The sequence below is a fragment of the Eptesicus fuscus genome, chromosome 9 (assembly GCF_027574615.1).
Source record: "Eptesicus fuscus isolate TK198812 chromosome 9, DD_ASM_mEF_20220401, whole genome shotgun sequence".
Taxonomy (NCBI): Eukaryota; Metazoa; Chordata; class Mammalia; order Chiroptera; family Vespertilionidae; genus Eptesicus; species Eptesicus fuscus.
Genome location: NC_072481.1, coordinates 53,757,256 through 53,782,796, shown reverse-complemented (window position 1 = coordinate 53,782,796; position 25,541 = coordinate 53,757,256). Strand labels below are relative to the sequence as shown.

Below are 25,541 nucleotides of genomic sequence, written 5' to 3'. Positions count from 1 at the left end.
AGGGGTGCCGGGAAGGGCCAAACTTCCTCGGCGTCGCGCAGTGGGGAGGCCGTCTCCTGGGGGCGGGGCGAGGCGGTCGCGCGGGGCGGAGCCAGGGGAGGCGGGGGGAGGGGGTGGATCGCAGAGGACGGCCAGGCCCGCCCCCTCTTCTGTGGAGTCGGGGAGCCCTGGCAGGATTCGGTTCCCCACTCTAGAGCCGGTAAGTGGTTCCAAACAGCGCCCAGGAGGTTCAGGCTGTGCGCCTCCCGGGCGCTCGTTGGGAGCTGGCTTGTCTCCGGTTCCTGCAACTGCAGGGGGTCCCGGGCTCTGTCTGCCGGGCCTTCCTCCTGCTTGCCCATCAGGTTTGCCATCTGACGTTTGGAGAGGAATGTGTGGTTTGTTGTTTGTTCGTTCGTTTGTTTTTACCTTTTTCCTCCGATCGCCCCCACCAAGAATAACCTTCAAAGGAAAAAAAAGTACAAAACACCCCGTTAACACAAGGTTGGATGTTTACCGGGGGCCCCCAGGAGCCTGCCGCCATGACCAGGGAGGGGTGTTAATGATTGAACCATTGAAAGGCTGAAGTTTGGAATGTCTGTCCGCAGCTAGTGTGGCGGTGGGGAGGCCTGGTCAGCAGCAGCCAACCCCACCGAGCTCAGCTCCCTGAGGCTGCAGGGCAGGTCATCCGCCTTCCCACCGGAGAGCCTGGGGGGTGGGGGTGGGGGGGAATGGTGGAGGGGGTTTAGAATTGTCGGTCAGTAATTCCTCCTCCCCCCTCTCCTGTCCTAGGTGAGCTCCGAGGTCCTGGCCAGCGCCCACCAGCCCAGGTCACAGCCAGGGAGAGACCTATCCTTGACCACTTCTGACTTTTTAAAATTTCTTCTGGGTTAGGAATAATAAGTAATATGCTTACATGAGTCATTCTTTTTTAACTTTTATTTGTATGTGTTTATATTGATTTTAGAGAGGAAAGGAGGGAGAGATAGAAACATCAACGATGAGAGAAAATAATTGATTGGCTCCCTCCTGTATGCTCCTCAATGGGGATGAAGCAGTAAACTGGGCATGTACCCTGACACCCTGTCCTATATCCTATATAATAAAAGCCTAATATGCAAATTGATCTAACGGCCAAATGACTGGTCGCTATGACGCACACTGACCACCAGGGGGCAGACACTCAACACAGGAGCTGCCCTCTGGTGGTCAGTGGGCTCTGGGGAGCGCCACTCAGCCAGCAGTAAGGAGCGAGAGGGTAAGGAGGCAGGCGGTAAGGAGCGAGGGGGGTCCCGGGCTGCAAGAGGGATATCTGACTGCTGGCTTAGGCCCATCCCCCTGTTGACACTCAACCCAGGGGGATCAGGTCTAAGCCGGCAGGCGGACATAACCTGAGGGGTCCCGGACTGTGAGAGGGTGCAGACTGGCCCACCTCCCCAACTCCCCCCCCAACTTCCTCCCTCCCCTCCCCCCCCCAGTTCACAAATCTCATACACTGGGCCTCTAGTTATATAATGATGGATTATCTTCCCAAGATTTTGTTTTGTTTTTTATTTCTTGCCTAAAATTTTTATTTAATGTTACTTCTGCTTTTCTCTCATAATGTGCCTTTGGTCTGGCTTTGTAAATTGACCATGTTAAAATAGATTTCTTACATTTTCTCTACCCCTTTACTTTTCATTTAAACCTAATGGATTATTAAGTGTTGCATGGAGAAGATCACTGTTTGAGGAAGAATTTTAAATTCTGAATTTCCTAGATTTGCAAAGTATGGTTAGCAACCTTTCATAGATTAAACAATAAAATAAAAATGAAAACCAAGTTACTCTTGGTGAAAATTTTAAAAGTTTATATTTGATAAATAGAAAAAGCCATTTGAAATACACTTTAATTTAAAAAAAAAACATAATGTGACAGATCTGCTGACTGAAAATGACTTACTCTGAATGCCATAGCTTACTGCATGCTAGGCGGGCTGCAGCTCTTACTCCTCACAAGGATTCTATGCTAGGGAGTATTGGCCCCATTTTATAGAATTTCATATTTCTTTTTAAAATATATATATTTTTAATTTTTTAAAATATATTTTTATTAATTTCAGAGAGGTAGGGCGCAGGAGAGAGAGATAGAAACATCAATGATGAGAGAGAATCATTGATTGGCTGCCTCCTGCACACTCACAATCAAGATCAAGCCTGCAAACTGGGCATGTGTCCTGACTGGGCATCAAACCATGACCTCCTGGTTCAAAGGTTGACATTCAACCACTAAACCATGTCGGCTGGGCCAAATTTCATATTTCTAACAGTCTATCTCACTATTATCATAATAAAGTACATTCCTAAGAAATTAAGGGTCCTCTCTGCAAACATTTCAAAGAGTGAGAGGAAAAGGATTGTATAGTAAGAGAATAAAAGCATCCAACAAAGTTTAGGACATAGGACTTGGGTTCTAGCTTTGTCTCTGTGTGACCTTGGTGAATCTCTTAACCTCTTGGAATATTTTCTCATCCATAAAATGGATGGTGATTTTATTTCCACCTTTTCATACAATTAAGTGGTGGTTTTAGTAACCATTGCTTCTCTTCCTATTGTGAAAATAATTACATCAATGGACGTGAAAGATGTGCTTTTGAGAAGAAATCAGGTATTGCGGGGGCTTAAGAATTATAACCATTTCTATTTGTGCGTTGTGTTATTTCATTCTTTTTATTATACCTTCTGACACAGCACTTGTATTATGAAGTAGGTCATCATCCTGTGGGTAGCTGAGGGTGTTCAAAGGCAAGGAGTACAGACTGGAGCCTGATCAATCATAGTGGCAAAAGCTCAGTGGGAAATAAGATGGCCAGAAGCAAAGTGGAAGACAGAGCTGTCAAGGTCATGCCTGTCTCCTTACCGGCACCACAGGATAATGTGATGGTTTTGGACAAAGCAGGGTATCTTCTAAATCCAGTATTAAGGATGAGTCTCCTCCTTACTTTGTTCTTTCCTCCCAATTTAGAAAATGTCAAAATGTAGAGGGGAAAAATGTACGTGCTAGATATTTTTGACAGATTCTATTTCAGGGTAATTTTGCTTTTATTATTGCTACAGTTTTTTGAGGATAATAGTGATGTCTGTTGGTGAAAAGATAAATGCGAGTGCATGAAAGAAATGAATAGGTAGAAGTGAGTAGATACTGAAAGTGGAAAAAGAGCTACAAATCTTACTCAGTGTGTGTGTACATGTGAGGGAGTGGGAGTGAGCAGGAGCTGGGGAGGGGCCCAGGCATTTTCTCTTTGCCCTTTGTGTTCTCTGAGTTTAGTACAGTGCCTCCCTAACGATTGATGCTAAAAACAAACAAACAAACAAACAAACAAAAAAACATGTTGAATGAATAATGACCAATATTTGGTATTAATGTTTAGCTTCAATCATTCTCTAGACTCTGCACTCTGGGGCTAATGACTTGGTTTTACAACCAGAATCCATGTAAATATTGTTATAGTAAATCAACGGTGATTGTAGAATTAATAGAATCAAGAATGTTTTCATTAATAAGAAATTAGAAAGAAGAAAATAGATGGGAAAGGAATAATGGTGTCTTCTACACATAGGAGTAAACCTCGGCCAGGTTCTGTACTTGGTGCTTGCCATGTCTCTAGCTCAGTAAAAGTTTTCAGATTAAGAGGCTCAAAAAACTTGACTGCCTTGCCCAAGACTACATGGCTAGTGAATGATAGAGCTGGGGTTCATACTAGAAGCTGTCAGATTTCAAAGCCCACACTTTCCCTAACACCATGCTGAAGGCAGAAAGGAAAAAAGAAAGTGGTGTTCTTATTTTCAGAATGGTAAACTCTGATCTAGGCAATCTTTTTTTTTTTTTTTTTCCTGTTTTATTTTTTTATAATTATTTTTGTCTAAGAAATACTCAGCTTAAGTGAGGATGGAAATACAGTAGTGAGGCCGTGGAGTAAGTAGTCTGTGCACAGGTCTTCTCACCTTCAGGGACTGCTTAGCTGCCCCACCGGGCTCTTAGATTTGTGCCTTTTGCCTGCTTCTGCCCCCTTTTATTCGAGGGTTGTCTTTCGGGATATATCATTGCTAAACAACCTTTCAGCAATGGAAGTGTTCCTTTCTTCTCTGTGCTGGGTACTATGTTAAACCATCATTTTAAATCAAGGTTTTTTAATGATGCAACTTTTGACTAATTATACTTAGAGCTTTCCATTAAGAACACCATCAGAATGTGTGTGTTTTTTTTAATTTAAATTCTTTACTGTTTAATGTATTACATAAGTCTCCTCTTTTTCCCATTGACCGCTCCATTCCTGCCCTCCCTCCATACATGGAATGACATTTTGTAGTCAGCATGGACTCTGTTCTGAGTAGCCCTGTGTTGAACTTCCATTCAAGAAAAGTCTGAATTCTTTCATCTCAAGTTCTAGTTTCTGCAACTCTATTTTAAAACTTTAAGTTTTCTTCTCATCTTAATGTTAACAGGGGTAGGCCAGAAAGGTTAACTGTAAATTACCCTTATAATTTATAAAAGATGGCAGTGTTTTTAGTTTTTAATGTGTTTCCTCCTTTGTTAAACTGACTGAACTTCATAAAGCAAAGTGTTTTAGCATTGATAAATACCAAAAACATAATGCTAAGAGCAGAAAGCAAGTTGCAGAATTAAGTACAGTACAATCTAACCTAAACAAAGTTTGAAAACATGCAAAAACAATCTATATAATAAAAGCCTAAGCGACCAATATGGCGGAACGATCGGTTGCTATGATGCGCACTGACCACCAGGGGGCAGATGCTGTGCATTGACCACCAGGGGGCAGACACTCAATGCAGGAGCTGCCCCCTGGTGGTCAGTGCACTCCCACAGGAGGAGCGCTGCTCCGCCAGAAGCCGGCCTCATGGCTGGCGAGCACAGCAGTGGTGGCGGGAGCCTCTCCTGGCTCTGCGGCAGCACTAAGGAAGGAGCAGCGAATGGTAAGGAGTGAGGGGTCCCAGACTGCGAGAGGGATGTCTGACTGCCAGTATAGGCCCGATCCCTGTGGAGAGTGGGCCTAAGCCAGCAGGTCAACATCCCCTGAGGGGTCCCGGACTGCAAGAGGGATGTCTGACTGCTGGCGTAGGCCTGATCCCCGCAGGGAGCGGGCCTAAGCTGGCAGTCGGACATCCCTCAAGGGGTCCTGGACTGCGAGAGGACGCAGGCCGGGCTAAAGGACCCACCCCCCAGTGCACGAAATTCGTGCACTGGGCCTCTAGTAGCATATATTGCTTGGTAATGCATCCGCAAGTAGTAGTGAGATAACATCATGCCTGGGGAAGATGAGCGCTGAGTTTGTGGTAATAGTTACCTCGTGGAAGGGTGGGACAGAAGTGGGTTTGGGGATGGGTACCGGAGGCTTCAGTGATATCTATAATGTTTTAGGTTTTTAAAATGTTAAGATTTGTTAAAGGTGGGTGGCAGGTGAATGTGTTTATTGTATCTTTTGTATTTCTTTATGTGTTTGAAATAATAATCTAACAAGAGAAGATCTATCTAATGTTAATAAAACTTGCATGAACTTCTAAAATGTCCAAGATGTTGCAGCCCAAGCTTACACACAAGGACGCTTATGATATTCATTATGCTATACCTATCCAGATTTTTTTGTGTGCATGTTGATTCCCTTGTTGAAGGCATTTGAATCTCTACAGGAAGTAACATTTTGCTTTGTAGCTGAAGGATTTGTAAGATGAAAGGTGTTTAAACATGAAATGAGATCAGTAGTAATCTTGTGATTTAAATTGTTATATGAAAAATTGTTTGATCTAACCCTCTGGGGGGCTGGGAGAAAACATAGTGATAGCTTAGATACAATAGGACAATACATTAATATTTTTTCTTAGTCTCTAGATCACCATGGCAACTGGACAGAAGTTGATGAGAGCTATTAGAGTTTTTGAATTTGGTGGACCAGAAGTGCTGAAATTCCAGTCGGATATTGCAGTACCAATTCCAAAAGACCACCAGGTGGAAATAATTACTTTAAAAAAGTCAAAAATTACAGAGTATGAGTCTCTAGAACATCAAGTTAATATTCAAAAAAAGCAGACTCACAATGATTATAAAGACATTGAATTAGGACAAAGTTTACATTGTTTACATCTGTGAGCTCTGACAAAGATAACGTAATTCTAATAATTAATGGAGCAGATATGTGAAAAGGAATAACATCTTGTTATAAGTGTTTTTAGATGTTCACAATTATCTATGCAGTGCAATAGTTGGATTTTTCTGAATGGAGTCATAAGTAGTTTTGAATAGTTATTCTTTTACAAACTTCCCCAATTTTTATTTTGTGTACAATAGGAAACCCATTTTCTTCTGCATGTTTGCTTTTCACATATGCTTTAAGAGAAATTAAATGTAGAGCTTAATCATTTCCAATAACCTTAACAATATACCTTTTTGATAAAGATTATGTATTTTTATTACTGTACCTTCTATGGCTCCTGAGTCTAATTTCCTTAGCAAGCCTTCTGAGAGTTTTTACAATTTGGCCAAAACCCATTTTTATAGATTTATCTCTTATCGCTCCTTCTCAGTAGATTGTGCTGTAACAACATCAAGCTTTATCCGGTTTCTCCATAAGGCCTTTTCGTTCCTTCTGTCTTTGCACACAATAGTCCTTTAACTTGAAATAACAGTTTTCTCCAAATCCCAGAGAATTTCTAGTCATTCTTTAAGGCCTAGTGCAAGGAACACATCTTTTCAAATGCCTTCCCTTACTCTGACAGCAGAAGTAATTTTGTATTAATTAAGGTAAAGTAAGCTTCTATAATAGCAGTAAACTCAAAATCTCAATGAGTCAACAATATAGAATTATTTATTTACTAAATTCCAAAATTCTAAAATATTGGTGAGTCGCTCTCCTCCAACAGAGATTTGGGGACCCAGGCTTCCTCCATCATGTTCCTCTGCCACTTTCAACACCTGTCTTCTGAGTCACGTGAAAGGGCAGAAGCACATGGATTGTCTAGGAAGGTCTTTATGGGTCAGGCCTGGATGTGGCTCTCATCACTTTGGTTCACATTCCCTTGGCTAGAACTCAATCATGTGGCCACTCATCACTGTAAATGAGCCAGGAAACAATATTCTTCCTGTGAACCCAGGAGGAGGAAATAGACTTGATGAGCACATAGACGTCTTTGCCACACACACCCTCAAATATTTCCATCACTATTTTCTCAAAATGTTTTTAATATGTCTTATAATTTTATTTATACATGGGTTATCAAAACTGGAATGTGAGCTCATGGAAGGCAAGGTTTTCCCCTCCAGTGTTATAGCTCCCATAATCACGACAGCCCTAGCATAATGCCTGAACAGTCTGTGTAAACTAGTACATTGTCTTTTCAGGTTCTAATCAAAGTCCATGCATGCGGTGTAAACCCAGTGGACACATACATTCGCTCTGGTTCTTATAGTAGGAAACCACTCTTACCTTATACTCCTGGTTCAGATGTGGCTGGGGTAATAGAAGCTGTTGGAGAAAATGTATCTGCTTTCAAGGTATTACACTTTTTATTATTTCTATTTTACTTAATATTTTTCCTTAAAAGATTTTAACATACTTTTTAAATGTGTCTGTATTTAAGTCTTTAAAATGCCCCATTACACCATTTTTGCCACTTGGGGGACTCCTCTAGTAACAAAAGAAATTATCTTTTAGCCAGCGGCCCTGTTTATTTGTATTGTTGGGAATAAGTGCAAGGTCATTTCTATATCTTCACATCCCCACAGAAATAAATGGTGAACCTTTTAATTTAACAGGAATATGTAAGGGGAAAAAATTATACTATTTCCTAACTCTTGATAATACACAAACCAACATATTTTAAATACTTTCTCTAAATTTAGCTTAACAAAGTAAAGAGAATGCTAATAATAAGTAAAAATGAAAAACTGCAGGGTTACTATACATTTTCTGAGCTCTGACTCAGAACAAGGTGATGGAGTCAATGAAAATGTTATGATCAGGGCTTTGTTATTTATTTTCTAAAAGACTTTTAAAGCAGAGCGCGCATATTCATGTTCTAGCATCTTTCCTCATAATTCCTTGACCTATCCGAAATTGGACTGAGACAGAGAAGATTAACGTGGCCCCTGAACGGAAGACAGGCAGATTCCTACAGCTTTCCACTCCTCAGCCCTGGCAATCTGGCTTCTGCCCCCATCGCTCCACTAAAATGATTCTTGCTAATGTCACTAATAGCATCTATACTGCTGGAGTTAATGGGCCCTTTTATGTCATTATCTCTCTTGACTTTTCTGTGACATTTGACACTCTCAGTCACTTACTGTTTCTTAAAAAAACTTTTTCTACAGCTTCTATGACATCATTGCTCCTGTTCTTCCCCCGCCCTTCCTTTCAGAGCATCCTTTTTTAAGCCTCATTTTCTCCTCAAATCTTGGTTTGCCCAGTGCTCCCTGTCCATACTTAAACCTCTGCTGTTTGTATTGTATACCTTCTTCAAGATGATCTCATGTACACCCACATTTTCCATATCACATGGGTATCTCTTGCTTAGAATTTTCTTTTTTAATATAAAAATTTTCTAAATTTTTTATTGAGGCAGTCTTTTAAGCTCAATCAAATATTAATCACATAAAAGAACTATTTCCTATCTATAATAATAAAAGTGTAATATGCTAATTAGACCAGACGGCTGAACAGCTGAACAAACATCTGGACAACCTTCCAGATGACCTTCTGACGAAGCCAGGGTTGTGAGGGCCGAGCCCCTTGCACGAATTTCTTGCAACGGGCCTCTAGGTCTTACAAAAAGGGGCATGTCAAATCTCTTAGGTAATGAACATTTTCCTAATATTTAGGCTCCTTTTAAAAAAATATTATTATTTTGCCAAAACCGGTTTGGCTCAGTGGATAGAGCGTCGGCCAGCGGACTGAAAGGTCCCAGGTTCGGTTCTGGTCAAGGGCATGAACCTTGGTTGTGGGCACATCTTCAGTGGGGGGTGTGCAGGAGGCAGCTGATTGATGTTTCTAAATCTCTATCTCTCTCCCTTCCTCTCTGTAAAAAATCAATAAAATATATTTAAAAAAAATATATATATATATTATTTTGTATTAGACAAACGTTTTTTTATTTTTCAGTTACAGTTGACATTCAATATTTTATATTAGGTTCAGCTTTATAGCATAGTGGTTAGACATTTATATAATTTTAAAAATGATCCCCCCCATAAATCTAGCTACTAAGCTCTGGACCTGTGGTGTCCAATGGGGTAGCCACATTTAAATGGCTAATGGCTACTGAAAATTCAAATTTAACTTAAAATAAAATAATCAGTTCCTCAGTTACACTAGCAACCTGTTCAGTGTGCACTGGTCCCATGTGTCTGGCTTTCCTGTTGGACGTGTAGGAGAGCGCAGGGCACCCACTTGGTCCATGTCCAGAACTGCGTACTCAGTGTGTCTGAAACTGAGCTTGTCTTCTCTCACTTCATCTCTGCTCCTCTCTCTCGGATGACTGTCTTGGTGACTTCCCAGGTTTTAGGCTTATCTCTTCCTCTCCCTCACTCAGTTCTCCCTTCTTAGAACTGTTTTCTCTCTATTTCCGTTCCTCCTCTCTGTAGTTTAGTTTAGGTTGTCTTATGTAGGCCCTTACCTGGATTTCTATAATAGACACATACCTTACCACCCTCACTCCTTCCTCTTTGAAATGTAATTCTGATTGTTTCACAATTAATTATTGTATTCTAAAATGTAATTCTGATTGTTTCACAATTAACTATTGTATTCATTTAGTGTAGATTTTAGGGTATTGTTGAAACAGCTTATGTTATTTTATGCTCCCTCTCCCACCTATCTTTTCATTCATATTATCTCCCATTCCTTCTCTCCCTGAGTTTTTGTTCTCCCCTACACAGCCCATGATCTTTCATCTCTGTGTCTTTATTCATATTGATTCTTCTGTTTGGCAGAATTAAACTGAAACTTATAAACATGGGTTCAAGGGATTTCACACTCGAGCTTTTATTTATTTTTATCTAACTATTGCAGTCCATACATTAGACTACTTATTTATTAAGAATGAATACTGGCTTTATTTTTTCTGCCACTATTCCTTTACTTACTTTGTTTCCTTCACCCATAATGACTCTTCCCAATTCTAGTTTCAATTATTTTCCTATCCTTCAAGAATTACCTCAAATATTAACTTCTCAATAAAGGTACTCTTGATTCTCTCATCTTAGAAATAATTCCTTTCTTTTTCTTGTATCTGTCTTTGATGGCTCAGCATGTTTACCTTACTTTGTAATTATTTCAATGCTATTTATTTTTCTCTCTTCCTAGCGTGTAAGATTTTGAGATTAAAGAGAGTGTCTTGCTGCTAAGATCTTTTGCAGAAATCAAAGTACTGCTTTCTATATAGTGGATTCTTAGTAAATATTTGAATTATGTTCAAATTAATGCAACATGTTTTTAAGCTGTAAAAATGAGATTAATACTAACCTAGTCATACTTGACCATTTACAGGCAACACTACTAAGCAGCAATGCTTATCTTTGACTCCTAGGTGCCTTTTGAATCTTGCTTGTTTACACCCCACTGCATATTGCTGTTACCTTTTCAGACCTCTTAATTAAAGGGCAAATTTAAGTATATTGAGAGTTACTGCTTTAATGTTTTGCTTATTTTGTTTTTCAAGAAAGAGAAGTTAGGGCAGGTGTTTGCAGTGGCAGTCTCATTACCTAGTGTGCAGGTCATACTGGGCAGGCCTATGATGTTTATCTAGTGCCTTATCTCACCCGCCGTGGTGCATCTGCTCTTCAATAGTAAGGGCCACACGGACATTTATTGAGAATTTGTTGCTCCTGGGGCTGTGGCAAGTGAAGAAGCCTGTCCTGGCTCATCCTCTGTCAGGATCCAGGCATAGTGGCCTGCTTTTGGTTGTAAACATGAAAAGTGGAGGAAATGCAGGGGTGAAGAAATCTATGGAAAGGATTTAGCACAGGTAGTTGGCATGTGGAAGAAACCTTACTTTTTATTTGTTTCTTCTCCATAGTATTTTGGGCAAAAATTGTTTTATTAACTGCCATTTACTAACTGTTTAGTCTGTGCAAATTACTGAACTATTTTTCTCAATTTTCTTATCTACATAGTAGGATTAATCTAAAGTGGAAATAATAAAAATAACCCTTAAGCTATTGTGAAGATCAAATTTGATAATATTCATAAGACAATACAGTACCTAGCACAGTACACTCTCAATAAAGGTTAATTGTCATTATCATCATTATGCCATTCTAGAGGTTCTCTTTCCTCTTATTTTTTTTTCTCTTTCTCATAATTTTTTCTTTTCACTGATTCCCATTAATAAAATATTTTTAAATATTCAGTATTTTAAAATGATTTTTATGAGACCCTAAGATGTAGAAAACAATATATAGATACTTATTTATTGTTATAAAGTTGCATTAAAAAGGGTTGTAGCTCGGGATATTCACTTCATAAGTTACATAAATGTTTAATCCCTATGTTGTACACTAATATTATATTTTATTACACTGTAATTGAAAAAAAAAGTTCGAAGAAATCATTAAAAAAGAGATTGTACCCATTTTGATATCATTTTTAATCCCTGATGCATGTATTAATTTATTGCTTCTCCAGAAAGGTGACAGAGTTTTCACTACCGGCACGATCTCGGGGGGCTATGCAGAGTTTGCTGTTGCAGCTGATGACACTGTTTACACACTGCCAGAAAAACTGGACTTTAAACAAGGAGCTGCCCTCGGTGTCCCATACTTTACTGCGTACCGAGCTCTGCTTCACAGGTACTAACACTGTCACCTATACAACCAACCACAATACAGCAACGACAAAGGAGGGCAGTATTAATTGCTTTTCTTCTTACCATCTGTGTACCATTTAGTTACCATTAAGCTTTTATGAAGTGGAAACTGCTAATTCAGGAGATTGTTCTAATTACTGGGGATAAGAAGAGCAAACACTGTATTTGTGTTCAAGATGCTCACAGTCTAGTAAGGGAGGTAGACATAAGAGGAATAACAGTTATATGCAATGTCAAAAGTACATGATGAAGATGTGCATAGGAATTTATGGGATCGCAAGGGATGTGCCTATGGTGATGACATAGGTCTTCCTGGCAAGGTATAAGGCTTGGATTATTTTAAAGCCATGGTTCAAAAATCTGGTTATCCAACCATGAAAACTAATTGCTGCAGCTTAAAAGTACAGTATAGGGCTGTACCCCAGACACACTGGTCAATTTCCATAGCTGAGACCTGAGAATCTATATTTTAATCAAATGCCCTGGGTATTTGAAAAAGATCAGAGGGACTTAGCCTGGTGAAGGAGCTGGGAAGGGAGAGGGCATTCTAGACAATGGGATAGTTGGTGTGTGAGAAAACATGGTATTTGGGGAGAGCTATAGCAGTGTGGTTTTGTTGGCTAGAAGATTTTAAGGCAAAGACTGGGAAAGAATAAGTAATCTCTCAATAAATGTTAGCTGTCATCACCACATCTGTAGGTTTCAGATTGTAAAAGCTAGATTATAAAGCTCACACATTGTTTTGTAAGGGATTGAAGGTTCATGAAATATTTTATTCAGGAGACTGATATTGTCATCTTTTTGTATTATTGGTATCACTTATCAGCTGTATGGAGGATGGATTTGACCATAGGAAAGGAGAAGGAGATAGGAGGGTCTTATAGAAGTATCTTCTAGGCCAGAGCAAGGGTCATGGAAGAAGAGATGAAGAGAAAAGGATAACTATTTAGAGGTAAAATTGGGAATATTTTGTTGACTACATTTGGAGAATGAGACAAAGGAAGAGCTTAAAAATACTTCTAGCTTGAGTAATGTTTAACTGTGACCAAAAAAAAAAGAGGAAAAAGTTTCAAAGGGAAGCTGAGTTCAGTTTTGGACCTGAAACTAAGACAGACATCCTAATGGAGAAGTTCAGCAGGCTGTTGGATGAAAGAGTCAGAAGCTTGAAGGCTGGAGGTGTACATTTGGGGATATCAGCATGTGGGTGATAGCTAACAAGATGAAAGTGATTGAAATCCCTCAGGGAGTAAGAAGAACAGTGGAGTTAGAATGGAGCCTTAGTGAACATTAACATTTAAGGGTATAGTCGGAGGTAGGAGACAGAGTCCTAAGAGAACCAAAAGGAGTTATTCTTAGACAAAGCAAGTCCAGAAGCCATGGTGTCCGTTAAACATTTGTTAAGCTCATGGGCTTTGAAAAAAAGGAAGACCTGGGTTGGAGTCCTATCTTTACTCACTACTAGGCTATATGACCTTGGTCAAGTTACTTTCCTGTTCAGCTTCAGTTTACTGATTTAAAAAACTAATAGCACCTTCCTCATAGGCATGTGGCAAGAATTAGATGAAGTAATGCATACTTCTTAGTATAGAGCCTGGCACAGAGTAAGTACTAATTCAGTGTTGACACATATACACACTAGAGTCCTGGTGCACGAAATTCTTGCACATGGCGGGGGGGGGGGTGGGTTCTCTCAGCCTGGCCTGCGCCCTCTCACAGTCCGGGAGCCCTCGGGGGATGTCCGACTGAAGGACATCCTTAGCTCCCGCAGAGGCAGGAGAGACTGCCCCCAGTGCCACTGCACTCACCAGCCGTGAGCCCGGCTTCTGGCTGAGCGGTGCTCCTGCTGTGGGAGCCCACTGACCATTAGGGGGCAGCTCCTGCATTGAGCGTCTGATCCCTAGCGGTCAGTGCACATCATAGCAACAGGTCGTTCCACCGTTTGGTCAATTTGCATATTAGACTTTTATTATATAGGATGAGAGAGAGAGAGAGAGAGAGAGAGAGAGAGAGAGAGAAAGGAAGAGAAAGAGAGAGAGAGAGATTTTAAGGAATTGGCTCACATGATTGTGGAGACTTGATAAGTCTAAAAAGAAAAAATCTGATAGGGTAGACCAGCAGGCTGGAGACTCAGGGAAGAGTTCAGTTACTAAGTCCAAAAGCAATCTGCTGGCAGAGTTCTTTCTTGCTTTGGGAGAAGTCAGTCTTTTGCTCTATTAATGCCTTCAACTGATTAGATGAGGCCCATCAATTTTATGGAAGGCAATCTACTTTACTCAAAGCCTACTGATTTAAATGTTACTCTTATCCAAAAAACACCATGAAAGAAACATTCAGAACCATGTTTGACCTAAAGCTGGCACGTTGGCCCAGCCAAGCTGACACATAAACAGCCCTCACAAGGACTCCACACCAGGGGAGAAGGATCATGGCAGTGGGGATCTGGGAGAGGGGTAGTCTGCTCTTTCTCCACCCACTACAGGTCCAGGGATTTAGGAAAATGTGCTCATTGTGTTTGCAGGGTTGTTTAAGATTTTTTTAAAATTCATTGGGAAGTATTTCATATCCCATAGTATAACATTAGTAATCCTATTCCCTTACATTTGAATTTTAACTTTTAAAATGTCAAAGTGTTTTAGTAATAGTTATTGTAGTTTATCATGTGAACCCCTCCATTTAATTCACTACCCTCAATCCCCTCATCTCCAAGCAAGAGGGTTGGAGAAAACTTCATTTACTGCTCATAACTGCCATTTGTCAGCTGTGGGCACACAGCCTGGAGCAGGACTCCACGTTACCGTGTCTCACTCCCAGACTGAACATGACGACTGTGTGGCCACGCCCTGTTGTTCTAGGAAGCAAGAGATCCTCACAGAGCCAGATCTGGACTAACCACAGCTGTGATATTAGCACTTGTCCATCTGGAATAATAAAGATCCCCTCTTGTCTTGCTGCGCATTCCTTGTTTTCAGTATATTAGAAAAGTAGTGGTATGAACCAGAAGTAAAACACAGCGAGTTCAGAGGATCTGGACATTTTAGGGGTGTCATGGGAACCTTTGTGACAGGATTTATTGAACTTATTATGGTCTTATCATTGCTGACTCAACATTGCTTCCTGAAATGAGGGCTTAAAGGCTGGTGCAGCCTGATGTTTGAAGGCATGGAAAAGTAAACGTGTTTTCTTAAATAGTCTAGCCACTGTGTTTACTTGGGCAGTGCTCTGTGCCACGGAATAAAGACTGGCTATAATGGACCTGTTTTGGGATGCTTCCTGTGGGAATCAAGGAGAAACTCCAGTTTCAGCTTCAGCAGTTTCACTAGCATGCCTCCAAGGACTGCAGCCTCTCAGAACAGGACCACAAGGCGATCCCGCATCCAGCACGGGGCCTGGCGCACAATAGACTCCCATAAACGGGTGTTGAATGAATAAATGAACTAAGGTTTTCTCTTATCTGTGGCTCTGAAGAGTCATTGTTTGATCCTCTGGAGTGTGGAGAATATCTCACAGTGAGTTTCTTCTTTGGGTAAATGGTAGCTGGTCTGAGGGTAGGAGTTCCTTGAGAATAATGAAAAGTACCTGAGCTTAGTTAGCTTTAAGGTGAGGTGATGAACCTGTGCTTTCTTTTGTAGCGCCCGTGTGAAAGCTGGAGAGAGTGTCCTGGTTCATGGGGCTAGTGGAGGAGTAAGTATTTTTTTTTTAAGTTTATTTTTAAATGAGCTTTTGTTTGTGGGTTGCACATTTATGTCCACTTTAAAAGCCAAATTTATAAAGATAGTCAGGGGTGCTTTTTTCCTTTATGTGGTAAAGCTTCTATAAGTTTTGTCTTCTGAAGGTGATTCCTTGTCATTAGTTTAGCATTTCTTGGTTAATAAATTCACCAGATTACCTCATCGAAAATATATCTATTAGGTTTTTCACCTGTGTTGAGTGTGGACCAAGATAAACTGGCTTTGTTTTTGCCTTCAAGGGGCATATGTTATAAGAATGCTTACGCAGAATTTTAAACAGTTCTTTAAGATGAATATTAATTCCGTATTCCCTTAGATAAGGACCTAAGGTTCATTAAAGTTTTACGTATGCTGCCCCAGACAGCACTGCAAAGCCACACTGAATTCTTTGTCCTTTCTGTCTCCCTTCAGCTGCCTGCCCGCTGCGCTTTGATGACATTCACTACGCAAAGTATACAGCTGTGTCCTTAACACCACAACCCGTGGCTTAAAATGCTAGTGGCGGGTGGGGGAAGTGGGGACTCAGAATGTATGAAATAAGCCCTTTAGTGAAGTCACTGAACGCAGGGCTGTCAGAAGCCTCTTCAAGAAACCTGCTGTCAATCTATCTTTGAGGAGCTTAGAGGAAAAGTTAGAGCTCTGAGGTCGGAACTGAACAAGAAATCCATACGACCTCTACCTTGCAAGTAGAGGTTTAGAAATTTTGGAGACAGGATTTTGCAGTTTTAACAGAAAGGGGCTAGGGCTAGAAGGCTCACCTTGGGAAGCTGGTTAACCCTTTCAGAGCACTAGGTATTCTGGACAGGAGATTAAAAGAAGTAACCTATTAAACAGTACATTGTTCCAGAATAATGAGTGGCATCCTGAAAATGTGAATTTATCTTTGAAGGGGCCAGGTAATGCAGCTAATTCAGCCCATTGTGTCTCTGATACTTTAGATAGATGAATTGCAAGGTTTCACACCCAGCATCCTGTGTACCTCAAATAGATCAATTCTTAAGGATTTCACAGATCAGACTGTTTGCTAAAAAACACCAAGATTCTCCTTATGGTGCTTGAGAAAACATGACAAATATATCTTGTCAAGAACTCTCATTGTTTAGTTTCACCGAAGAGGCTATTTTTGGGTTAAATTAAATTTAACCCTAGATAATGAAAGGCTCTGTCAAACATACATTTATTTAAATCGCTTTGGCTTTCAGAGAGCGCACCTTGTACTCTTTAGAGAAGGGAGAAATTTTAATAGGGGAGAGAAAATCTCTTTTATTCCCTTTACCCTCTTGTAAAAAGCCCAGTCGCTTCACCATGACTTATTTTTTTTTTTTAAGGCAAAATCCACGCTATTTTCTGTGCTGGCTGAGTTTGTTCATCCTTCGCTGGCAGGGATAGGCCAGCGACCTGGTGCGTGAAGCGCTTTTGATCCCCCTGCCCCATTAGAGGGAAACAGCACAGGGCTTTTCTTGCTTCTGTTTGTACGTTCTGTCCTCGTTTAATTCAAATTCCTTTGGGATTATGTTGTGTATTTAAACTGATGTGGAGCTTATAAGCATAGCTATTATCCAGATATTTTGGTGGGGAGTGCCCTATTATAATGTCAGCAAAGTAAATAGAAGAAAAGTGTAGGTACATAATGCTATATAATCTACTGGGGGAGTATGGCTAGTATAATTGTTGACAAGAATAGAATAAACAGTGCCTTTAAGATAGCAATTGAGTGCCCCTTTAAAGTAGTTAGAGGCTAAGGAGAAACAGTTACATTAGCTCCTAGGTTAAAATGTGTTTTATTAAAGGCTGTTTTTAATTTTCAATTAAAAACTTAAATAGTAAAAATTGATCATGCTAATAAACCCATAGTTTACTTCATGGAATTGAATGTCTGTCTCAGTCAGGCAGTGAGTTCCATATGTTTGTTTTGGTTAAATCAAATTCCTGTTGTAACCCAACAGAGTTCAGGCTTATCATGCATGTATGCCTTACAGGTCTACCTCAGACCTGCAAGCTTGTGATGCTGTGACAAATTTTATTAAGTTCCATCATCATTTCACTTGTTTTCTATCATGCCCAATCCATAATGATTTTGCCTTCCTCTAAGCCAGTTGTTATCAATAAAGGGTGATGTTGCATCATCTCGCCCCTCCTTCAGGGACATTTGGCAGTGTCTGAGGACATTTTTGGTTGTTGTATCTGGGTAGAGGTTCTGGCATCTGGTTGGTAGCAGACAGACATTATGCTAAACATCCTTCAATGCACAGGATAGCCCCACCGGGAAGAATTTTCTGGCCCAAAATGTCAATAATGCCAAGTTTGAGAAATGCTGCTGTAAATGTTTGTGACACTTATCTGTACCATTCATTAAGCATGTAACCCAACATATATGGCCTAGTATTATAATTTGAATAATTGCTTATGTCTATACTAGAGGCCCAGTGCACAAAATTCGTGCATGGGAAGGGGGTCCCCTCAGCTCGGCCTGCACTCTCTCCAATCTGGGACCCCTCAGGACCTCTGGCTCCTAACCGCTCACCTGCCTGCCAGCCTGATCCCCCTAACTGCTCTCCCCTGACAGTCTGTTTGCCCTAATAGCTCTCCCCTGCTGGCCTGGTCCCCCTAACTGCTCTCCCCTGCCTGCCTGATCGCTTCTAACCTCCTCTGCCTTGGCCCCGCCAACATGGCTTTGTCGGGAAGGATGTACGGAAGGACATCCGGAAGGTTGCCTGGAAGATGTTCAGTCTAATTAGCATATTACCCTTTTATTAGTATAGATGCCACCTTCTCCTAAAAATGCAGGTTGTTCCCAGGTTTTCCTATCGTGGAAGGGGAGCCCGCAGTAGCATCCTGGGTTCTGACCAGGGCTTATGCGCTTGTGCTTTGTCTCAGCAGATGTGATTCCTAGAAGAAGACTCTTGGATGTACCTTGAACATTTCTATTGAATTTGTCAAATCGTCCTCCAAAAATGTTGAACTACTTTAAACTCCCACCAGCAACCATGCGTGTGCCCTCCGTCCACCTTGATACTAGTATCATTGATTTCTCCCTAGAAGCTTCCCTCCCATCAGCCAAAACTGCTTGGTACTTGAGCCAACCTCATTGTTCAGCTGGGGACTTGATTTCCCGAGATAGAATTATGGAGGAAGAAAAATAGTTTTCCTCTACCTTTCTGAGTTCTTAGTGGAGGCCCTTGTAATGAAAGACAGATCACCAAGAGAAAAGCAAAAGTCCACTAACATGTGTACCTTGTGTACATGTGGGAGATCCCAGGGAAAAATGAGTTAACTCCTCAAGGTGGCTTAGAATGCAGATTTAAATACCTTCTTCCTAGGAAAAGGGGACGGGAGATGTAGGCCTCTTAGTGGAGAGTAAATGATTTTTAGGAAAGAAGAATGGGAGTGGGGGGAAATAGTTTGTAACAAAGTTTGGGTGTGATGTCAACTTCTACTCTCCTGTCCTGTGACAGGAGTCAGTCTTCTCTGCCTGATGACATTCTCCTGTCAAGGGGATCTATGATATTTAAGCTCCTTTTGGGGGGTCCGATTTTAGGCAGAGCAGGAGACTTCAGTGAAAGCCTCTGCATGCATTTGCTGTTTTTCAAGCATCCGCAGCTCAAGATCATCAATATAACAACACAGTATATGTTGGGGTGGCATGTTCTCTGACCTTCAGAATAAACCCAACAAAAGCTTGTTTCCTCTTTTAGATGATTTGCCACAGTAGCGTTATTCCCTGGAGACAGTATTCTGACCAGACCTTCCTGGGAGTGGTCATAACATACCCTGTGCTTGTAGAAAGGTGTGGGCCATATCACTAAATAAACCCGGGACAGTGTTCTCCTCTTGTGGAAGGGAGATAAAGTTATGATAGTTTATCTCCCTTTCCACAAGTTTCTTGCAGGTTTGTGTCTTCGCTGCCCGCCCCTCCCCCAAGTGCCTCCGCCTCGGGCCTTGGGGCCCCTGGGTGCCAGGCCTGCGGGTTTGTGTCTATAATCAACTCCTCCCCCCTGACACTCCAGCCCCAGGTCCAAGGTGGCAGGGCTTGGGGCTGCAGGGTGCTGGCCTCCCTGTGGGTTTGTGTCTCCTATCTGGCCCCCTGCAGCCCCAGCATAGCCATGGCAGGGCTTGGAGCTGCTGGGTCCCGCCCCCTGCGAGTTTGTGTCTCTGATTAGGGGGCTCCTGGGTGCCGGCCCCCTGCGGGATTGTGTGTCTGATCCGGAGATGCTGGGTGCCGGCGGCCCCTGCGAGTTTGTGTCTATGATCAGGGGCCTGCTGGGTGCCCGCCCCCTGTGGGTTTGTGTGTTGGATAGGGGGCTGTTGGGTTCCGGCCTCCCGGGGGTTTGTGTCTCCGATCAGGGGGCTGCTGGGTGCCCACCCCCTGCGAGTTGTGTCTCCGATCAGGGGCTGCTGGGTTCCCGCCTCCCGGGGGTTTGTGTCTCGGATTAGGGGGCTACTGTGTGCCGGTCCCCTGCAGGTTTGTGTCTCCGATCTGGGGATCTGGGGGGTCCCCTGCGGGTTTGTGTCTCAGATCTGGCCCCCTGCAGCCCAGCGCAGCCATGGCGGGGCTTAAGGGTGCCGGCCTCCCAAGGGTTTGTGTCTCCCAACCGCCTGGCCCCTAAGGGCCTGGCCATCTTGGTTGGGGTTAATTTGCATACTCACCCTGATTGGCTGATGGGCATGGTTGGTGGGTGTGGCTTGTGTAGCGAAGGTAAGGTCAATTTGCATATTACTGTTTTATTAGAGAGGATATGTTTATTTCTTCTTTATCTTAAGCACATTTTTTTTGTGGAGATCTAATGATTTCATCTAATCCTATGGCTTTAAATACCATTTGTAAACTGATAAATCTCAGGTTCATTATTTCCAGCTCGAAACTCTTTCAAGTCCATACCCATATTGAGCTGATTACTGAATGTCACCAGTTAGGTGAGCAATATACAACTCAGCATGTTCAAAGTGAATTATTGACTCTTTCACAAACTTGATCCTCTCTAATCTTCCTTGTCCCATTAATCTACCCAGTTAATCTGGCCAAAGACCTAGGAGACATCCTTGATTTTTCTCCTTCCTCCCATCTCACAATCTATGAGGAAGGCCCTTCAGTTTACCTCTAAATTATATCTGAACTTGTTATTCTTTCCAGTGTGGCCACTTTAGTCCAAGCCAGCTTCACCTCTTATCTTGACCACTATATCAGCTGCTAACTGGTCTTCCTACTCTTGTTTCCGGAAACCTCCTTTTTTCCTCTTACATAATCTGAGTGTTCTTTTTAAGGCCTAAATCAGATCACACCCTATTTAAGCTCTGGTAGTTCTGCGTGGTTCTTTAATATAATCCCAACCTTTATCCCCAAGGCCGTGTGTTCCTCGGCCTCTCCGTGCCCCTCTGGCCTCTTCCACTCTCTCCCATTTGCCCCTAAGGCCACGTTGTCCCTCTTTCTTTTGAGCACCCCACACTCATCCCCACTTCACCGAGTTAGCCGTGACCATTCTGCCTGCAGCATTCTCTGCATGGCTTCCCTGATCTTCATGCGTGGCTTGTCCCTCACTTCATTCAGGCCTCATCTCTTCACAGCAGCTTTTCCTAATGACTGAACTGCCTCCCCTTCCTATCTCTTTCTAACCCAGTAGGCTATTTTATTTTTTTCATACTTTTTATTTTCTGAATTTATGTTGTTCATGTATTTGTTTATGTGTTTATCATCTTCCCCCTTGTTTAGAATGTAAGTTTCTTGGGTCAAGTACCATGCCAATCACATAGTAGACATTCAATAAGCGTTTATCATATAGATGAATAAATTAATTTGCCCATGTATCTGTCTCTTCCACTTAAATGGTAGAGCCCTTACATTTATTATAGAGTATTTTTATATGTGTAATTAAAGTATGAAGTCTGTGAACATATTTTGATTATCTCTAAACTCTGTACCTTTACACAAAACGAAACATTTTGATGCATTGGTTGAAAACTCAAGCTTTGCAGTCTGATTTGGTTCAGCTCTTGTTTCCATCTCTGTGACCTGGGCAAGTTACTTACATTTTATAATTTCAGTTTTCTTATCTGTAGACTAGGGATAATAATCTGTATCATGGGCTTCTTGTGAGGATGAAGCAAAGTGATACATATATATTATTTAGTGTGGAACCTGGCATATTATAAATGCTCAATAAAAGTTACCTATTGTTCTTATTTCTTCATTTATATTTGAACTTCCTTAATAATAGAATAGGACTTAGAAGAACCTTACGTTCATAATCTATACTTAACAAATGTTTTCAAGGATGCAAAGAATCTAAAAATACTGGGTTAAGAGTACAAACTGATGGTAGCCAGATGGGAGGGGTTTGGGAGGCTGTATGAAAAAGCTAAAGGGATTAAGAAGTACAAATTGGTATTTACAAAATAGTCTTGTGGATGAAAAGTACAGTATAGGGAATACAGTCAATAATACAGTATATTGTAATAACTATGTATGGTACCACGTACTGGACTTATTGGGGGATCACTTCATAAATTGTCATATATCTCACCACTAGGCTACACACCTGAAACCAATATAAAATAATATTGAATATCAGCTGTAATTGACAAATAAAAAATGTGCACCCCCAAAAAATAAATAAATAAAACCATTGTGTTGTATTTCGTTTTTCAGGTAGGACTAGCAGCATGCCAAATTGCTCGAGCTTATGGCTTAAAGGTTTTGGGCACAGCTGGTACTGAGGAAGGAAAAAACATCGTTTTGCGAAATGGAGCCCATGAAGTGTTTAATCACAGAGAGGTTAATTATATTGATAAAATTAAGGTAAAATTGTTCTACAGTTTTATAAAAGTAAAATTTTGTTTCTTGGGAGACTTACACATTTTTTATGAGTTCTTTTTAACCACTCTTAAAGTTGTTTACCTCTTTTTTTAAATGCCTGAATGTGTTGTTGTTTTTTTTTGCCTATGTGTGTTTTAATGTTTTAATTTAAAAAGCAGATATGTCCAATTTTTAAACTTTCTTATTTCTGTCTTGTTTATGCTTACCAAATAAAATTTAGCCTCTCAAGTCTTCCAGCTATCAGAATTTAATGCCAGTCACAGTTTAAGTAAGTTCACAGTTCTATATTTGCACCTGTGAGGTGTTATTAATATAATTTCTATTGGTATAAATATTTAATTGAAGGTGAAGTATCCTAAAATTACAAAGTTGATCTGTCTGGCCTAGGAAAGAACATTTATTTGTTAACAGGATGCTTTGGACTCCAAAATTTGGAGGACTAATCACTACTTCCTCCAAAGCAGTGAGGTAGCATTTAATGAGTTGTTGCATATGTTCCATTGCTACAATAGAATTCAAGCAGATTCTAAAGTTCTCCATTTGTGCTCTATTAGCAATTTACTAAACACTGATTACTTTGCTAACCCTCAAACTACTTGCTCATGATGAGAAAAAATTAGTTTTCTAGGTACTGATTACTATGTAAACTAGGCCATTACAAACTAAGGAAATGATGAGTGAGAGTTTATTACCACTAAATCAACTTGCCACAAAGCTGAGTAAAGGCACTCCTTTGTTATATGTCTAGGAAACCTACAATTAATGGAGTATTCACTCTTGGTATTAATTTCCAAGAGTATTTACAAAGTTGAAAAACAGCCAGTTATTTTAAGAAGGTATTTTTGTTTTTCAGTAATCTAATTTTAGGACCATGAGGTCTTGTAGCTTGTATCATTCAAAACACATTTCTGTAATGCATGGGACAATTATAACTTTTATAGATTTTTTTTACTTGCTTATTTTTTACTTGCTTATTTCTTAACTTATTTTGCATTCTTTTATGTTATATAGAAATCTGTTGGCGAAAAAGGAATTGATATTATTATTGAAATGTTAGCTAACGTAAATCTCAGTAATGATTTGAATCTTCTATCATATGGAGGACGAGTAATAGTAAGTATTTCTCTTTTTTTAACCACTTTGAAGTTTTATCATAATTTAACACTATCCTATATAATAAAAGGTTAATATGCAAATTGTCCCCTTGACCGGGAATTCGAAGGGGAGTTCGACCAAGGGTCGGGGCTGGCTGGCCAACTGCCCGTGGCCCCTCCCCCCGCTGGCTGGACCCCACCTGTGCACAAATTTGTGCACTGGGCCTCTAGTTTTGCAATAATCTTTAACTGTAGGCATTTTGTTCTTCATAATAGATTGTTGGCAGCAGAGGTCCTATTGAAATAAACCCCCGGGACACCATGGCAAAGGAATCTAGTATAATTGGAGTTGCTCTGTATTCATCAACCAAGGTAGGAAAAGAAGTCATTGTGATTTTGGTAACTTAAACACTGGTCAATTTGCCTAGTCAGGCAGGCTGAAAGTTTAAGTAGATATTAAACTTAGTTATTTGACTATATGTGTGCATTAAGACTTAGTCACCAGAAGATAACTAGGGTGGCAATATCATTTATTTTCCAAGTCAGGACACTTTTGAGGAGAAAGAAGATACTATTCGTAATCACTTCAGAACAGTAAGTATTTTGTAATCTGATATTGTCTCAAACAAATTAGACTTATGGTTACCCTATAGAGGGCTCTTTTTCTGTAATTCTGGATAAGTTAACAAAAGCCACACATTTGTAAGAAACTGTTTATGCTTTTTTAGATTCTGAAAATATTTAATGCTTCTGAAAAATCAATTCATATGTTCTTCTACCAAGAAAGAAACAACAACAAAAAACCTTTTTCTTTCACTTTAGGAAGAATTTCGGCAATTTGCAGCAGCTCTTCAAGCTGGAATGGAAGTTGGTTGGTTGAAACCTGTAATAGGTTCTCAGTATCGATTGGAGAATGCAGTCCAGGCTCATGAAAACATCATCCATAGCAGTGGAGCTACTGGAAAAATGATTCTTCTCATTTCATAATGAATTCCTTCATGTATTTCCTATGTAATTAGAGATCTCTTATCCCCGTTTTACTTACACTATCACTTAATTGGCATTCATTTAATTCAGTGAGTTTCTTATGTTAAAAGTTTTGTCCTTAGAGATCCTGGGCATTGGAGCACCATGTATGTTGTAGCTGACAATATTATTTATGCTGTAATCAAGCAGTCATAGTAGGAAGTAGAATGTTGTGGTCATTGACATTGGGGTGCGTTATAGATATTCCTGTTACCTGATCATTAATTTCATACCTTTGATTAAAACATGCTAATTGGAAATAAGACTGCTTGATTTCCAAGCCTACTTCTCCTTAGGAAGTTTCTTTCATCTCTGATTAGCCCAGAACTGTATTGGACGCTGCAGATTTTTGGGACTAAACAAGACTCCTTGTCCAAGCTAATTTTATCTGGATCTACAAGTTGCTTGGAAGGGACAGATAAACAATATTTGTTAATTTTCCAATATTTATCAAAATACTAGAACATTCACTATGTTCATGGTTGATTACCAGTGGTCTGTACATTCTGGGACAGCAGCCTTTTTTTTGGTGTAATATGATCCTAGGTGCTTAGTCTCCAGATAGATACTTCTTGACTGACTTGCTTTCAAATTAGATTTAGAATTATCTGTTTGTGTGTTGGGGGTCATATATTTTTTTAAATAAATAAACAAATTTGACACATTAAGAATGATCTGCTTTTGTTTTCATAACATGGTAACCTGCAATGATTCTGTGGGAAATTAAAAACTGTTTATTTAGTTTGTCTGTGTATTTTATTTGCCTTACTTCACTTTTACATAGCTCCTAATGGTCCCGCTCTAACAGAGTTCTGTGCTGGAAGTCTTTATCTAAACTAAAGAAGTGATTGCTTAGAAATTTTGCCATCAACATTATGTCCAAGGAAATGAGGTTTGATTGTTAATTCTGTCTTGTTTTTTTTTCCTGTGTACACAGCCTCTTATCTGTTGTAGCATTATGTGGTTGGTCCTCTTGACCTGATTTGTTCTGTTGAATGACAGTCATGTTTCTAGTCTGAACATGGAATTCTGCTTTAATAGTGAACAGAAAGCC

At 40.5% G+C, this 25,541-nt stretch overlaps 1 protein-coding gene across 1 annotated transcript; it reads left to right on the top strand.

The window, feature by feature from the left end:
• The first annotated feature begins 142 nt into the window (after positions 1 to 142).
• Positions 143 to 25,152, top strand: CRYZ (crystallin zeta). The gene is made up of 9 exons (XM_008139437.3): positions 143 to 199; positions 5,856 to 5,979; positions 7,369 to 7,521; positions 11,648 to 11,811; positions 15,458 to 15,509; positions 22,200 to 22,349; positions 23,379 to 23,480; positions 23,738 to 23,833; positions 24,284 to 25,152. Exons 2-9 carry the CDS (start codon positions 5,869 to 5,871, stop codon positions 24,446 to 24,448), a joined length of 993 nt encoding a protein of 330 aa, XP_008137659.2. The 5' UTR covers positions 143 to 199; positions 5,856 to 5,868; the 3' UTR covers positions 24,449 to 25,152.
• The last annotated feature ends 389 nt before the right edge of the window (positions 25,153 to 25,541 follow it).

Bases quoted from the DNA above. Each gene is read 5' to 3' on its own strand.
- CRYZ (XM_008139437.3), top strand. From the start codon at position 5,869: ATGGCAACTGGACAGAAGTTGATGAGAGCTATTAGAGTTTTTGAATTT. The intron at 5,980-7,368 runs GTGGAAATAATT...TTGTCTTTTCAG, and splicing joins CAATTCCAAAAGACCACCAG to GTTCTAATCAAAGTCCATGC. The intron at 11,812-15,457 runs GTACTAACACTG...TTTCTTTTGTAG, and splicing joins TACCGAGCTCTGCTTCACAG to CGCCCGTGTGAAAGCTGGAG.